Raw genomic sequence first — 15,313 nt, 5'->3', positions numbered from 1 at the left:
ATAAAGTGAAAAAAAGCCCCAGCCCTCCCCAAACTAGAGGAAGTAAATCTACTCCAGCTTTGTCAAGAGAGCTTTGTATCTCAAAATTAAAGTACATCCTGCACACGTGGCACTGACACAACACTCTATTAAACTTGGAGATCACAACCCATAACTGCCTTACTGTAACATCTCTAAAACTTCAAGCAAAGGGCATGTTCATGCAAAGTCTGCCCAGACTGACCCTGAAACACCTCACCTGCCCGTGGCCTCATGGTAAGCCAGCTCCAGGAGCTCAGCAGAGGAATGAGTCAGGTCCTGCTGCCCACTGCCCTGCATTTCTGCCATGTTCTGCCGGGTTTGGTGATGGATCTGGATGGCTTCTCCCGACGGACCTGCAGTTACAACTGGATCAGCAATCACCACGTCTGCCCTGACTCCTCAGTTGCCTGCAGCCTCCTTTTGCCAGCAGCACAGGCAATGATAACTCATGGACATTAGGAAAGCATGTTTACAAAATCTCCAAAGCAAAATCTCTGGCATTTCTGAAGCCAGTGAAGTAGAATTTTCTTTTAAACACTTTGAAGGGCCTACTTTAGGCACTAAACAATTACAAGAACAATTCAGCATCTGAAAGTCAACCCAAATTGCAGTAACAATTCCCTTTAGCAGCTACTACAGGATTGTTCCCAGTGCCTGATGCTGCTTGTTTGCCAGTAGATGTAATATTTCCCAAAAGCAGGCCTATCCACTCTGCTCAGCCTGGGGTGCCGTGCAGGACCAGAGTTCTCAGGGGTCCCTTCACTGTGTTAAAGCTCGGGCAAGGGAGAAGGCAAGCAGTGAGACATTCTGCTCCCTTACCCACGGGAAAGGTGTGCAAGGAACAAGCAGTGAGACATTCTGCTCCCTTACCCACGGGAAAGGTGTGCAAGGAACAAGCAGTGAGACATTCTGCTCCCTTACCCACGGGAAAGGTGTGCAAGGAACAAGCAGTGTGACATTCTGCTCCCTTACCCACGGGAAAGGTGTGCATCCAGCGGCGCCGGTTCGACGTGAGCTTCATGGGCATGCGGGAGGGGGCGAAGGGGTTGATGAGGGCTCTCTGGGGGGTGTACCCCCCGGCCGGATGTGCAGCATGGACTCGGCACTGCCCACGTGGAACCTCCCCGGGGCACTGGAGTCCCGCTGCTGAGACTCCAGCATGTTCTCCAGGACGTCTGGAAAACACAGCACCGGGTGAGCGTGAGATCACACAGGAGCCAGGCGAGGGAATCAACTGCTCAGGGATGTAAAGATCCCCCAGGGCAAGAGGAAACAAGGAGAGCTGAGGAGTAGGCAGGGAGAGATGCTGAAAGCAATTTCAGTCCACTCTGAAAACTACAACATAAACAAGAATCCAGACAAGAAAAAGCGTTATTCCATCTGCCATTACAGTGTTCCTGAGAACTGTGACACTAAATGAAGCCATAAAGAAACCACTTGCCATGTCAATCATGAAAAATTTTTCAGAGCTTAGAGAATTTCTGAGAAATAAAAACACTGACACCAGAAACTTCAGGATGAATACCAAGGACATGGTGGAAGCTACAGCTGAGCAGCACATGCCTTTTCTGTAACATCCAGATTTGAGCACTGAAATCAGAGATTACTCCAAGAAGACATTGGATGTGACCTCCACAAGATAAGTTCGTTGTCACTACTGGATGTAGAATACAAGTACAGTTATTTAGAAACAGGAGAAATATACCACATGAATAAGTAGTAATTACTCTGCCCAACAAGCAGAAATTCCAAAGAGAAGGAAGGGTCTCATTTACTGTTCTATATTGCCATGAGATAAACCTCGATTTCTCTGACTCTTCTGTCCCCACCACTCCCATTCCACACAGGTCCCCATCCAGCTGAACACCTTCAGCTGGTCACCAGACCATCCTTCAAACTACAGGAGTAACAGAAATACCAAAAGAAGCTGTACTAAATGACAGTAGATGGAAACATGAAAGGCTGCTGAGAGCAGTTCCACACTCGTAACTCCGATTCCTGTGACAGGATAAATATGGTATCAGTGTCATACAGCATGACATGAAAAAACAGAAAAAGCCTTCAGGGATAGAATTTGATAGAAGATGAAGCAATTGCAGGAGGAATACAATTTACCTAGAAATGGAGTTGGGTTTGTGGAAGACACTGCATATTTTCTGAGAAAAAAAATTAAACTGGAAGGGAAGAAAAGGAGAGAGCCAGGATTGCTAACACACAGAGACAGCTCAGCAGTGCATTGTCAAAAGGAAGGATCTAGAAAGTGAGTCTTAATGACAACAAATCCCCATGGAGATATTGTTATAAGCAGGGTCCCCCAGGGCTCACTGCTAAGGCCACTTCTCATTTGACAGATTATAGGTGACCTGGATAATGAAAGTTCCCCGTGTGTGTCCACATTTGCAGGCAGACACAGGAGAGTAGCCAAGTACTAAAGAAGGCAATAGACAAGGGAGAAGAGTAAATCAGTGTCAGGACACTTCTATTTAGGGCGAGCCAATAAAAAAAGCAATGGAATTGGACAAGGATAGCACAGGGAGAATGCACAACCCAGGCACAGCTGGAGCTATGAAGAAGCTGTGGCATGAGTGTTAAACAAGCACCACGTCCCCTGTGCTGGCCTGGCAGTGCCCAACACAAACTTCCACTTTCCCTTCCCTCTGCCCACCAAAGGTACTTGCCCACGTGCCCCGGGCTGACCTCTGGTGCTGGTGTAGCCCAGGGAGCTGCTGACTTCACACTGGTGCAGGTGTGGCCGCGGGATCATGAGGATGTTGGAGATCTTGCCCAGGGAGCTGTCGTCAGAGGCCTGGCTCCGCACCTCCTCCGGGGGCAGCGCGCGGCTCTGCAGGGACGGGCTGCACGACACATCGTACGAGCTCGAGCTCTTCCTCGTCCGACTTTCCCTCTCCCTCACAGACCTGGCCAGGGGTAAGGAGGAGATGAATTCCCGGCTTAACAAGGGGCTTGAACAGGCCCAAGTCACGTCAAGGACTCCCTGCTCAGCAGGTGAGCTCAAAGGGGACTACAAGGAAGGCATCACTGTCTGCTTTGACCACGTGGGCACTTTATACCTGTGTGCCTCAGACACAGAGGAACAGAGCACTGAACTGTTCCCACACGGCTGTGAGGAGAGCACGCTCCACTCCCTGGGCAATTCCAGACACCACACTGAGCTGGTAGCACAGATGTGGCCTAGAAGATACTGGACCTGAGCCTACAGTGCCAGGAACATGCAGCTGGAGTAGAAAAGCTACTTGGAATTATTAACTACATTAAATTGTACTGGCATCTTCCAGCACGGATTTCTACAGGCTGCTCATATTAACAACTGAGTCCACATGCACAGTTTTCTTCAGATTCAGGCAATACTACTGAAAGAAGGAAAGCAAAAAATACACTTCAAAACAAGCTCATCAATACCATATTCCTGAAAAAGCACTGAAGTGTATAGTTTGTTCAAAGAATTTGGCCAGGACCTGAGAACAATCAGCCTTTCTCCTCAGACAAAAGGCCATGGAATAGTTGAGAACCTGCACTCAGCTTCTCTGTTTCTGCTCTCTTCCAGGGTTCCCAGGATCCAGGCATCATTTTCAGGGAAGATTCCCCACCACTCTATGTTCAGTACCGGTTACTAAGCAGTGCAGCAAATTATTGCTTTTCTACAACTCTGTGCAAGTCTTTTGTGCAAGTACTTTCTTAATCCCCTTGCAAAATCTGTTAGGAACTCAGCAAGGGAGACTGGCTTCATTCCACTCGAGAAAAAATGAAAGATTCAAGGAAGTACATTTATGCCTTTTCTTAGATCCTACCCACCATCTGAGAAGCAAAATTAGCCAATCAGCCCCAAAGACCAGGTACAGACACAGCTTTTCCTGCAACTGTAAGCATGTGGAGCTTAATTCTCCTTGCATTTCTCAAAGCATTCGATGCATCCAGGAGCCCAGCATAACATGGGTGCTCTGGAACCAGTGCATCCCAAGCCTCCTACCTGAACGTGGTGCAGCGCTGGGCTCTGGACGGGCCTGGCAGCCGGAACACCTGGGCATCGTAGCCATCGTAATCCACCTGGATAGGCAGGGCGTTCTCAGCATCCTTGGGAGCTCCTAAAGCTGAAACCAAAATCACACAGCACTGGAACCTCTTCCAAGAATGTTCAAGATCTGCAAGTCAGAGTGCCCAGCTCTCATCTCTAAGGAAAGGAGCTATTCCAAAAGAAATCCCATGCAAAAGTCTCATGAGCAGAACCAGCTGGAGCAGCTCAATTATCAACGTTGGTGCCTCTGAACGAGGGTTGCTGTGGCCCTAATGGCTTTCCCCCATATACCCTAAACATGAAATTAATAATCAACAAATCAATCCTTGCATGAACAGATGCCTTGATTTCTCTCATGAGGGAACTGCACGTTTTAAAGCATCTTTGAAAGAATGGACAACCTCACTTACAGAAGATCCACCTTCCTGACACGAGGTGCTGGCAGCAGAGTGCTGCTTCTCCCACTGTAACTTTGTGCTCACAGCACTGACAATAAACACTCCAAGCTAGAGAAGGCCTCTCTGTCCCACCCCCATGAACAGCATCACCACCACACCAGCCTGACACCACGTCCTCCTCTGGCCAGGTGACACAGCCAGGCCAGAAACACCCTCCCCCATGCTAGTGATCTGCCAAGGAGCCAATGGACACGTGCACATTAACACCCCCAGGAACAAACATGTGGCTTTGATGGCTTTCTGGCACCACTGTGCCCTCCTTCTGCTGAGGTGTCATTGTCTTACTGCAGCTGTTTGTTAGCTTGGGAGTCAGTGGGGTAGATCCTTCCAGAACAGAATTACTCACAGGCATCTCGATTATTTTTTGCTTTCTCAGTCAGTGGCTGGAGGGTCCAACAAAAGAAGTGTGAAGTGACAAAAACAAACAAACAAACAAACAAAACAAAGGGGAAAAAAAAAGAGAAAGGAAACAGTCAGCATGTTCTAAGGAAATACTCCCCAGTGTGATCAAGCAGACTTAACGTTTATCTTGCTGACTCAGCAAGGCAGCCAGACCACTTCAGAAATATTAAATACTGATACTTTGTCACAAACCTGTGTGAAAAACACATCTCTACCTATCCACGGAGTTCTTTGTTACAGAATGAAACTCTACTTTTTATGGTGGCTAAAACATTTCCCACCTACTTTTATCCTAGAAAGAACTACAGACTAGTCCCTCATTCACAATCCCTACAACAAACACGACAGCTTTGCTTTCACAGTCTTTTAACACAGAAACTTAGTTCCAGCTGTTGGAATACTTGCTGGGAAGACTCTGGTGCTTTGCTGAGAAAAGGCATCTGACCAGCCAGTAAGAAGAAAAGATACATCAGAAAGATCCTCACCTTCCTTCCTGCCAGCTTGATCCGTGGAGTGAAGCTGTTACACAGGAGCTGGCTCTTGGATGTGTAGAAACTGGAAGGGAAAACAGGGTGGTTTTAAGGTCTTCTGAGAACTGAACACAGCTGGTTTGCTGCACAGCAAACAGCCTGTGAGCCTGAGCCAGCTGTGGCATGGAGAAAAGGGAACACCCTTCTCTGCACAGCACACATGGAAAAACTGATGGATGGTTAACTCGAAAGAAACTACTCTTCTTTCAGTAGAGACCAGGCTTTGATACCCACACAGCCTCAGTCTCAACCACTTCTTAATATGCTTGACACCTCCACTTCCCAGTTCACTTCCCCTTTCTACAGAAAGGCAGCCACTTTCCCTGTGCCATTTACACAGCCCTCCCCAATGTATGTGACACCTGTGACTGCCACCAGCTGTTTGAAAACTACAGAGATTGCCTGTCATTTCTGAGATGTTGCATTAATGCCCAGGGTTCTATGAGAGTAATGTAATATACGGTTTTGTTTCACCAAGAGAGCAGAGGAAACAGTGAAAGAAAAAAGAATTCAACAGATTATGAAGAGGAAAGCAAAGCAGGAGTGTTTAGCAAAGGCTGGTAGAATTCACCTACCTGTGGTTTATCCAGTGTGGAATATTGTAGTCATCACCCATCCGGGAGTCCCCGGGGCCACAGCGGTTATGGAGCTGTAAGGAAATCAGAAGCAGAGTCAGCAGCTGCATCCAGCTGGTCACAAAAGGAATAACGTCTGTAGCAGGAACAGATAGGAGGGGAAAGGAGTACACCTTACCTTAAAGAGTGGCACAGCATGCAAGGGTTGCTCTCCCATGCACACCAGATCCACCCCAATCCCTGGAAACAAAGAGCAGCAGAGTTCAGCTGTCGAGCAGGACTGATGTGCTAAGCCAGAACACATCATCAACCTGAGCTGAAGACCCGATTTCTATTCGTGTCACATTTTAAGATGTAATTAAACTGAAAACAGCAGTTAACAGCCCTGTGGTATGTTTACCAACCAACAGCACCTGTGGGGATACAAGAAATGTTTCTTCTAAACTAACGCAAGTCATGCAAGATTATCCTTTAAGGGACATGTCTGCATGGACAGATGAGGTTCTCCACCACAAACAAGAGAAATTAGAGGTCTCTAAGTACCCTGCAAATCCACCCATTTCAGTATGAAGTGCAGACACGTGTTCCAGCTGTAACCCCTCTTCCCAAGTCGCAGCAGATACTTTCTCACAGCCAGAAGTGGCTACATCTTTCCCCAACCCATCTGTTTGCCCCCCAAGCACCTCCAGCTGGTTACCATTGTCAATCATCCTCTGCTTGGTGAGGATCATGAGGAGCCGGTCGACCTCGAAGACGCCCACGCCGGGGGTGATCACCACGGACATCTGCCCCGTGCGGTCAAAGTTGCGGTTGATGTAATGCTTGTCAAACACTGCGGGAGAGAATTCGGGAATGCTCCAACGAGGCACTGAATATTTCTTTTCAGAGCAAGGCAGGTGACTCCCTCAGCTTCACCTAAATCACATTTGATCTATCCTGATTTTGAAACACTTCCACAATTTAAGATTTCACCAGAGGTTCTCATACAGATGCACAGCTCAAAGTTTCATCATATCAAGGCCCTGTAAATGGTTCCTGAGACCTGAAATACTCAGCACTGTTATTTGAGAGGCACTGGTTTTCCATAGACAGACAATTTCTTCTGAGGTTCAAAATAATAATTTAACACTTAATATTCCCCTCCTCTGCACTGTGTAAAGGAACAGGCAGCAGAAGTCCACACCCATTTATTGGCAGCTGCTTTAATGTTCTTTTCCCCTGCATACTTTTACCCATTGCTCATAACTTACCATTGAATGAAAGATTTATGGCCTCCAGGTAGTTCCCTTGTGCCGAGGTGGAATTGTAACCTGGAGGAAAGCCCTCTGAACAAGCGTTCAGAAGGGAAAACAACAACAAAATTCATCATCTCTCATAGACTATCTTCATAAAAATAATAAAAAAACCCAAACACAGAAAAATGCATTTGTACTAAATCCTATTACTTCAAAAATTACAGGCAAAATTGGTGTTATTTTTTTTATACAGAAAGACCTGGGCAAAACAGCCCAGCCAGGAGAGCAGTGAGTAGAACAACACCAGGCTCCAAGTGAAACTGGAGAGTTTACAGACAAATTAAAAGAAAAAAAAAAAGAAATAAAAGAGAGCAGAGGGTAAAAGCAGGGAAAGGAGGAGTCTTGTACCTGCTTGCTCCAGTCGTACCAGCACAGGGTACTGGATGAAAAGCTTTTTGATGGTCACGAGCAGTGAGGTCCATTCCTCTCTCCTCTCATTCTGAACTACAACCCTGGAGAGAGCAGAGCTGAGTGAGGATGGTGGGAGGAATCCAGGAGAGGAGGGAGAAGGGATGACCAAACTGTAAGGGAATGCACAACAAGGTGCACTGGGTTGCACATACACTGTGGGACAAGAGGGGAGAAGAACTGGGAGGAAAACCAACATACTTGTAAAAGTCTTCATAAAACCTTCCCTCGTGGTCCTGCCGGATGGATGCACGATGTGCTTCAGGGAACTCATCTGAAACAGGAGCAGAAGCACGTCCTAGCCCGTGATCTCTTAGAGAAATGACTCATCTTTTCCAGAAAGGAGCTGTTTTGCCATTTAAAAAAACCCAACAAACCAACCACCAAACAAACAAAGAACCGAAACGCTGGGAGAAATATCAGGCCTCCTACACAACAAAAAATTGCTGTCCAACCATGATGAAGAAACTTTGCCATATATTCTTCTATATAAGGCTTTCACTGCAGTACTTTCATAACAATGGCTGTGTGCCTACTCTGTTTGACAAAAAATAGTTTGAATATGAGCATTAAAAGAAAAAGGGAAAAATTAACTGGCAACCTGTGACCAATTTTCAAGAGAGGAGGATATAGGTTTAAAAATGGAAACGTGGAAATACAGATTGTACATACCTATAGATTTTGCCTCATAAAATGTTCTAGAAAATAGAACCACTGTCACTTCATGGCTGCAATTCTTCTCCTGTCCAGGAAAAATAAATGAAAAAAAGAGAACTTAAAAGGTCACATTCAGCAGTAAACACGTAGTAACATCTTTTTTTCCCCTCACACCTGGAAACAAAGGTAACTAAAAAAGTATTATATTAAAAAAGTATTATATTAAAAAGAGTATTATATTAATGTATCTGCACAAATCCTGCATCTGCCTCTCTGAAACAACAATGGTCTGTCCTGCAGATTCTGTGCTTCTTGGTTACATCACATTTACCAGGAGCACTCTCCCCTGCTCTCTAAAGAAACTCCTCTCTGTAGCTGCCAACATACAAGATTTTTGTTTAAAAACCTAGAGACATTTGACTCAATTTGTCTCTACCTACAGCAATTTGATATTCTGATTTGTTACCGTTCAGGGAGGTGCCCCTAACAATTCCAGGGAAATGCGAAATTAAACCTGAACTCAATCAGCTCTTTACCTTCCACTTTGTGAAGAGGTCAGCGAGGAAACCATTCACAGCCTTCTCAAAGTACAGGTCCCCTGCAAAGTAAACATCTCCCAAGCATCAGATAACAGTGGTTACCTCAACTAAGGGACACATCTAACCCTGAGATTCCAGGACAATTGTTTTTATCAGACCCAGAGCAGCTGTGTGCACAATGAAGGCTCCTACCACCGAAATGAGATGATATAAATGTTAAAAAGCATGAGTCTTTCAGAGGATGTAAACACGACTCTCACTGACAGAAGGTTCTGGCCTTTACATTAATTTTTCCAACACACTCCCAGCATGCTGGGAAAGCATCTGTACTGTCTTTTAGGCAGAGGATGCACAACTGATCCCCTGCTCCGTTCTGAACAGTTGCCCAGCTCCATATGCCTGAGCACATGGTCACAGGAAGCGGCAAGAGGCTCGATAAAGAATTAAGCCAAAAAAAAATAGGATGATGACACAGAGAAGTGACTCATTCTTAGTGCCTGGAGTTTTAATATTTGCAGCTGAAGCTACTCAACTCTACCTGGGCTAGAGCAGGTTTTACTTCCTTGCTAAGCTATAGTCAGGAGAAATTTAAAACATCAAGGTCCTTTTAGCACAGGACTTCCACACATTTCTGGTTTCAGGATTGCCAGACTGGCCCCCACCCTCATCACCAAACATGTTCAAACCCACAGAAAACCTCTCCAGTGCTCACAGCCCTCGATTTCATCATTGAGATAAGGGTGCCCAGGCTCTACAGCAGGGACAGGAAAATGATGGCCCACCCAGGAGATAGAAAAATAAGGATTTGAGGCACCTTGAAGCAGTGCCCAGGCCAAGGGCAGGGCATTTCTGCTTTCCAGCAGTGGCAGAAATAAATAGCAGTGGCAGTTTTGTAGCAGGGGCAGAAAGGAGAGCTGCTGGCACCCCCATTCCCAGGCAGGTCAGTTATCTACGTACCATAAATGTCAAAATCCCACATTTCACAGCTCATCTGGATAAAAATATAAACCATGGCAGAAGTGGAGCGGAAAACCACCTGCAGAGGAACAAAGACCTCATTGAAAACAAGGGGCATTCCCTAATAGGGCCACATGAAGAGGTTAATTACACAGCAACTTCTGTGACTGTGCCCCTTGCATCACAGGCAATTTCCCCTCTAACAAGGTGGCATTTCAACAGCCCAAGTAACTCCTGGTGCTGCCAGCACAGCAGGGCTGAAGTTCACTAATCATTCACCCTCCTGAACTTATTGCCACTCTTCACCTCACAACACAGCCAGTTCCATATCCACACAAATCTGCAAGCAAGATAGAATTACAAGAAACCTGGCAAGGACAGGAAGGGAAAAAGTGCTTTCTCCCTGCTTCCTGAAATCTTACCCGGGTGTCCTCACTGATGTATCCACAGGTGACTTTCTCACTCTTCACCCACAGCTCCCCTGCCTGAGCCCTGGAAGAAAAGAAGTGCAAAATATTTGCTGACCAGAGTGAACACGGTTAGAGAATCAATATTTGAGCAAATAAGGGATGGACCAAAATCTGCACTCAAGGGTGACTTATTTGGTTAAAATCTGATCTTTAATCCAAAAGGTGTCAAAACAGCCTCTGCATCTGCGCATTTCCTTGTCCCTCAGTCACTTCATCTGAACTATTAATACACCTTGGGATGGGGGAAATATTGTAAGAGATAAAAGGAGAATTATTTGGCATTCAGCAGAAGCCACAAGTGTAGCTGGCTGCCCAACTCTTAGTTTCTTCCACCTCAACTCAGGTAGAAGCCTTCCCCCACCTGGTGGAGACAGGAATCTGTAGATGAGTACGAGAACAACAAAACATGAAGGATTTTTCAGAGAAGATTCCCCAGTTGGATACTCAGAACTCATAAATCTAAAGTCATAAGTAACATTAAGCCCTCAGAGGAGGCACTGACCTGATACCTGCAAATTCAACTTTCTGGGTGACATATGCACATGTGCTGACCTAGGAGGGAAGAGTTACAGGGGTCAGAAGAACAGGAGGCTCAGAGTGAGCAGAACAATGTACAAAAAACCCCATTCACACTCAAACACCTGATCTGCATATAACAAAGTAACAAAAACCACTGAGTGCAGTTACTGCTAATATCCCAGCCTGCAAAACCTCTGCAATAGACAACAGAAAATAATTTTGAACACACATGAACTTTTATTTGGATCATTTGACTAATCCACTGTACTTAGAAGGGCCAGAGACTGCACTTCAGAGTGCCACTCACAGCACAGGTTCCTTGGGAGCTGCTGACACTGCTCCTGCCCTCAGATTTCTGTATTTGTAAGTCACTCATCTTCTTTCCCAGCAGGCACAGAAAAAGGACATCATCTCCTGCCCCCTGCACAGGAGGCAGCAGGGGCCTTACCAAGCTCTTCTTCAGTCTCCACATGTCCCCACGCCCGATATACTGATCCTTAAACGTCAGCTCCACCAAGTCCAAGGTCACCTCCTGGGAAAGGGAGGACAAACAGTGCTCAGGTTTTACTGGTTGTTTCTAAGTAGTGCCCATCAGTGTGTTCATTCAGTAACCAAATGGCACAGGAAGGGCCCCTCCACAGCAAGTCAATATTCCTGACAAATATAAGATAAAAGGGAATACCCCAATAAATGCCAAAGTTGTGTGTGTGTCTCAACTACTGTGAGGTACAAAACACCACCCAAGGACTAAGGCTGTGCTGCGAGTCTCAGTGCAAACTGGAAACACAAGGAAAACAAATTCCTGCCATTGTTGATGACATTAAGGGAGCCTTATTTCCTGCAGATTTTTGTCTTGTGCTGAATGTGAGCTCTGACTGCAGCTCTTGTGATAGTCGGGACATTTACAGGAAATGCCTCTTTTAAGAGGCTCTCTGGGGTCAAATAATACAAATCTAGGCAATGATTCTTTTTTTGATTGGCCACTTTCTGTTTCTCTTTACTCTGCCTGGTTATCAGACTTCTGGACTTTAAAGATATTTGCAATGTCTACATTTCCATCAGGCTGTGCTGGAGCTGGTCCATAGAGTTCAAAAAGAGAGCAGGGATGGGAGGGAGAGGAGAAACACATAAGAAACCAGCAAATAATTCAACTGCCCAAGGTAATTAGGAAAGAAGACTAAATATCTTTCAATAAAAAATAAATGCCTTTCTTCTCCCAGTACTACTGTAGATGGAAAGTGCCAGGGCTCTGATCTGAGCAAAGCCACACACCTTGGGGTCAACAACATTGACGTGGACATCCTGGTACGGCCGCAGTCGGAACACCTGGGCAACTGTCTGATCCACACTGATCGTCTCTGCCACAAAAACCACACAGGACAGCAGGCAGTGAACACCTCAGCAACACACAGCAGCTTGTTTCAGCTGTGGCCCAGTCTAAGAGTCATTAAAATCAAAGCAGGTGAGATAAACGCGAAGTTTAGGCTGAATTAATTCCTGAGAGAAGATATAAAGCCAGTCAGAAAATGCAGAATCAAAAATTTCAGGCTAAAAAGGTAAGTTGGTTTAAACCACATCTCACATCACTCAACTAAAAGCAGACTTAGAATTGGCTGATTGTTTTCTGTTAAAATTATAATCCTTCCCTTCCTAAATAGACAGAGCATTGATTTTCCTACAAAGTTAAGATTGGAGCATTAGCCAAGCACGGGTACAGTTCAGTCACATCATCCTTGTCTGTGATTTCACTGTGCAGAAGATGACTCTGGAGTTTTACCTTTCTGCAAATCCTCCTTCAGTGACTTCACTTGCAGGAGCAGGGGACTAGCAGGCAAAAGAGAAAAAAGCAGACAAGTTGAGATACCAACAATGTCTCTGGTAAACAACTCTCAAAACTATTTAGAAACGTGGAGCACAGACAAGCTAAAGAGAAACAATATTTTCTAGGAAGGTTCATCCTCCTGCCCCCCTGCCACTCTCTCTTGTTCTTGACACTCATCATAAGGTACTCCTGAGGTAGAGATGATACTATAAACGGGAAATTAAGGCACAAGGGAATTTCTCAGAGCCTCACACCAGTGTTGTGCTGCTTTTCAGACAGGGGCTGCAGGATGAACAGCTTCAGAGGAGAAGGTTTATGTTTTTATGGCTGACAACATAACTTGCATTTTGCCTAAGATTTACTGTAGGATGGAGGATAATCCTTAGGTAACAGCAGCTCTGTGAAGAGGATACAGACACTGCAGATTCTGTATTCAGGTGCTACTTGGCTTATGAAAGGTGAGCAACCTACACCAAACACAAAGATGTCCATAAACTTTAGGTAAGAGCCTCTGCTAAAGTCAACCCTTTCACTTTTCTTCAGGCAGAAAAAACTCATGGCAGCAAAGCTGTATCAGCTGTAAGAGCCCTCACTGCAGGTGAACACATCCTTTCAGTGCTCCCACACCTGACTGACATCAGCAAAGGGAACTCACCTGTACTCATCATTGGGATGGGCAATTTCCACAACATCTCCCAGCTTGATCTGAAGGAATACTTTAGGATTCACCACCAGTTCATCATCTACAAGACACAAACAAGTGAGGACATTGAGCAAACACACACCACATACAGACACCTGCCTGTTTGCACACAACACTTCACCCCACACAAACACCCCAGCCCAGGCTCCACGTGCAAGGCTTTACACTCACCCCAGGACAGCCCCCCCAGCCTGGCCACCCTCACTGGCACAAACAGCTCAAACAACAGAACTGGCACCGAGGGCGTGTTCAGCAAGAGAATGTGCCTTAACTGGGCAGCCAGGATCACCTTCTCTGTTTTTCATGTAACAAACACCAGCAGGAGAGCAGACAGCCAGAAACCTGAACAGGAGTTACCAGCACATGTAAGTCTAGAAGCAGGGGGCAGTCAAACCAAGGACAGTTATTAGTGCACAGGAACACATCCACCTGCAGTCAGGTCATGGACATGTCTGTCACTTAGGAAGGTGATTAAACACAGGGCTAAAAAAAAAGTGATGCAACAAAAGGGGAAGAGTTTCCAAACTCTGGCTGGCAACACTGCTTGTTACATCTTAGTTCCACCTTCAGTGTTTTGTCAAAGAGGTAACTTATCAATCAATTGCTTTCAGTGAGGTGAGCGCTGGTCTCAAGTTGCAAACCAGGAGATACTGACCACTGCCTCCAAAGCCCTTCTTGTGTATGACGAGCTTGTACACCTTGTTGGTTCTCATCTTGGACTCCAGCTCTTCTCAGCTGCTTCGAGCAGAGACAGCTGAAGGCATCTCGCATATCTGACAGGAAATAACAGCAAACACAGCCCTCTTGTCAGTACAAAGCCGCTCTGTGTGTTCTGTGCGTGAGCACAGCCCGCTGTCCCCGCGGCGCGGCAGAGCGGGGCCGGCAGAGGGGAGCGCTGGGCAAGGACAGCGAACAGCCAAGTCCAAAGCACTCTTTGCGTTACTCTGTCGCAATGGACAAAAACCCCGTACATTCAAAACTCGTTAAAATGAACTTTCAAACTTGGAGCTGATGGCAAGAAACGCCGCTCGGTGCAGGGAGATTTGCCAGAAAGCACCTCCGGAGAGCACCGGAACCGCTGCGGCCCTTGGGCTGCTTGTTTCTAAGTGACCGAGAGCAGCCAAGCGAGTTCGTGCCGGAGCACCGACGGAGGCCGCCGGGGCCCCGACCCTCGGCCAGCGGGCGGTAGCGCAGGGCGAGCAGCGCGGCGGCCGCGCAGAGCCCCGGGGGAAAGGGCCGGGGGGAGCTCGGACGCCTCAGTGCCCGGTGCCGCTCGGCGGGCCGGGACAGCGCGGGACAGCGCGGCGGGATCACCGTGCGCGGCGCTCCCGGGGCGGTTCTGACCTGCGGGTCCGTGTCCCCCCCTGCGGGTCCGTGTCCCCACCTGCGGGTCCGTGTCCCCCCGGGGCGGCGGCACCGTCCGGGCGCCGCTTCCACGTCCGGGGCCGCGCGTCACGTGACACCGCCGAGGACGCGGGAAGGCGCGTGACGAGCGGGCCACGCCCCCGCGTGGGGTGGGCGGGGCCGGGGGAGTGGCGGCCGCTCCTGGGGGCGGGGCCGCAGCGGTCCCCGCGGGCATGCGCGCGCGGCGGCCCCGGATGCGGAAGTGACGCGCGGGGCGGGCCGGGCGGGCCGGAGCGGGGCCGCGGCGCCGCCGCCGCTCAGGTAACGGGGGGCGGGGCCGGCCGGGGCGGGGCCGGGACTCGCGGCGGGGCCGCCTCCGCACAGCGCCGGCCCAGGGCGGGCAGCGGGGGGCGAGCGGCTGCCGGCGCCCAGCCCTGCCCGGGCGCGGCGGGGGCGGTGCGGGGCCGAGCCCGCCCCTGCCGGCACCGGGCGGACACCGGCGGGGTGCAATTACCGGCGGCGCCGGCTCCTCCCGTGCGCTGCCGCGGACCCCCGGCGTACCGGAGCGGGGACAGGACGA

The 15,313-nt window shown here is 48.0% G+C and overlaps 1 protein-coding gene across 1 annotated transcript in view; it reads right to left on the bottom strand.

Moving 5' to 3' along the window:
• The window catches only part of DEPDC5 (DEP domain containing 5, GATOR1 subcomplex subunit), a 40,254-nt gene extending 25,475 nt beyond the window's left edge, over window positions 1–14,779 (bottom strand). Inside the window, 24 exon segments of the mRNA XM_050318815.1 lie at window positions 239–374; window positions 994–1,098; window positions 1,101–1,196; window positions 2,719–2,939; window positions 4,010–4,130; window positions 4,859–4,895; window positions 5,400–5,469; window positions 6,020–6,093; window positions 6,198–6,259; window positions 6,717–6,851; window positions 7,270–7,344; window positions 7,663–7,766; window positions 7,924–7,996; window positions 8,395–8,464; window positions 8,916–8,977; window positions 9,876–9,954; window positions 10,298–10,367; window positions 10,848–10,897; window positions 11,313–11,396; window positions 12,137–12,222; window positions 12,642–12,688; window positions 13,342–13,429; window positions 14,045–14,162; window positions 14,734–14,779. Of these exon segments, the coding sequence (XP_050174772.1) occupies window positions 239–374; window positions 994–1,098; window positions 1,101–1,196; window positions 2,719–2,939; window positions 4,010–4,130; window positions 4,859–4,895; window positions 5,400–5,469; window positions 6,020–6,093; window positions 6,198–6,259; window positions 6,717–6,851; window positions 7,270–7,344; window positions 7,663–7,766; window positions 7,924–7,996; window positions 8,395–8,464; window positions 8,916–8,977; window positions 9,876–9,954; window positions 10,298–10,367; window positions 10,848–10,897; window positions 11,313–11,396; window positions 12,137–12,222; window positions 12,642–12,688; window positions 13,342–13,429; window positions 14,045–14,102 (2,003 nt within the window). The 5' untranslated portion in view covers window positions 14,103–14,162; window positions 14,734–14,779.
• Between the last annotated feature and the right edge of the window lie 534 nt (window positions 14,780–15,313).

The sequence above is a fragment of the Myiozetetes cayanensis genome, unplaced genomic scaffold, assembly GCF_022539395.1.
Source record: "Myiozetetes cayanensis isolate MyiCay16 unplaced genomic scaffold, myiCay2020 scf21, whole genome shotgun sequence".
NCBI lineage: Eukaryota > Metazoa > Chordata > Aves > Passeriformes > Tyrannidae > Myiozetetes > Myiozetetes cayanensis.
The sequence above is the reverse complement of the archived record's forward strand: the minus strand, read 5'-3'. Positions and strand labels throughout refer to the sequence as shown.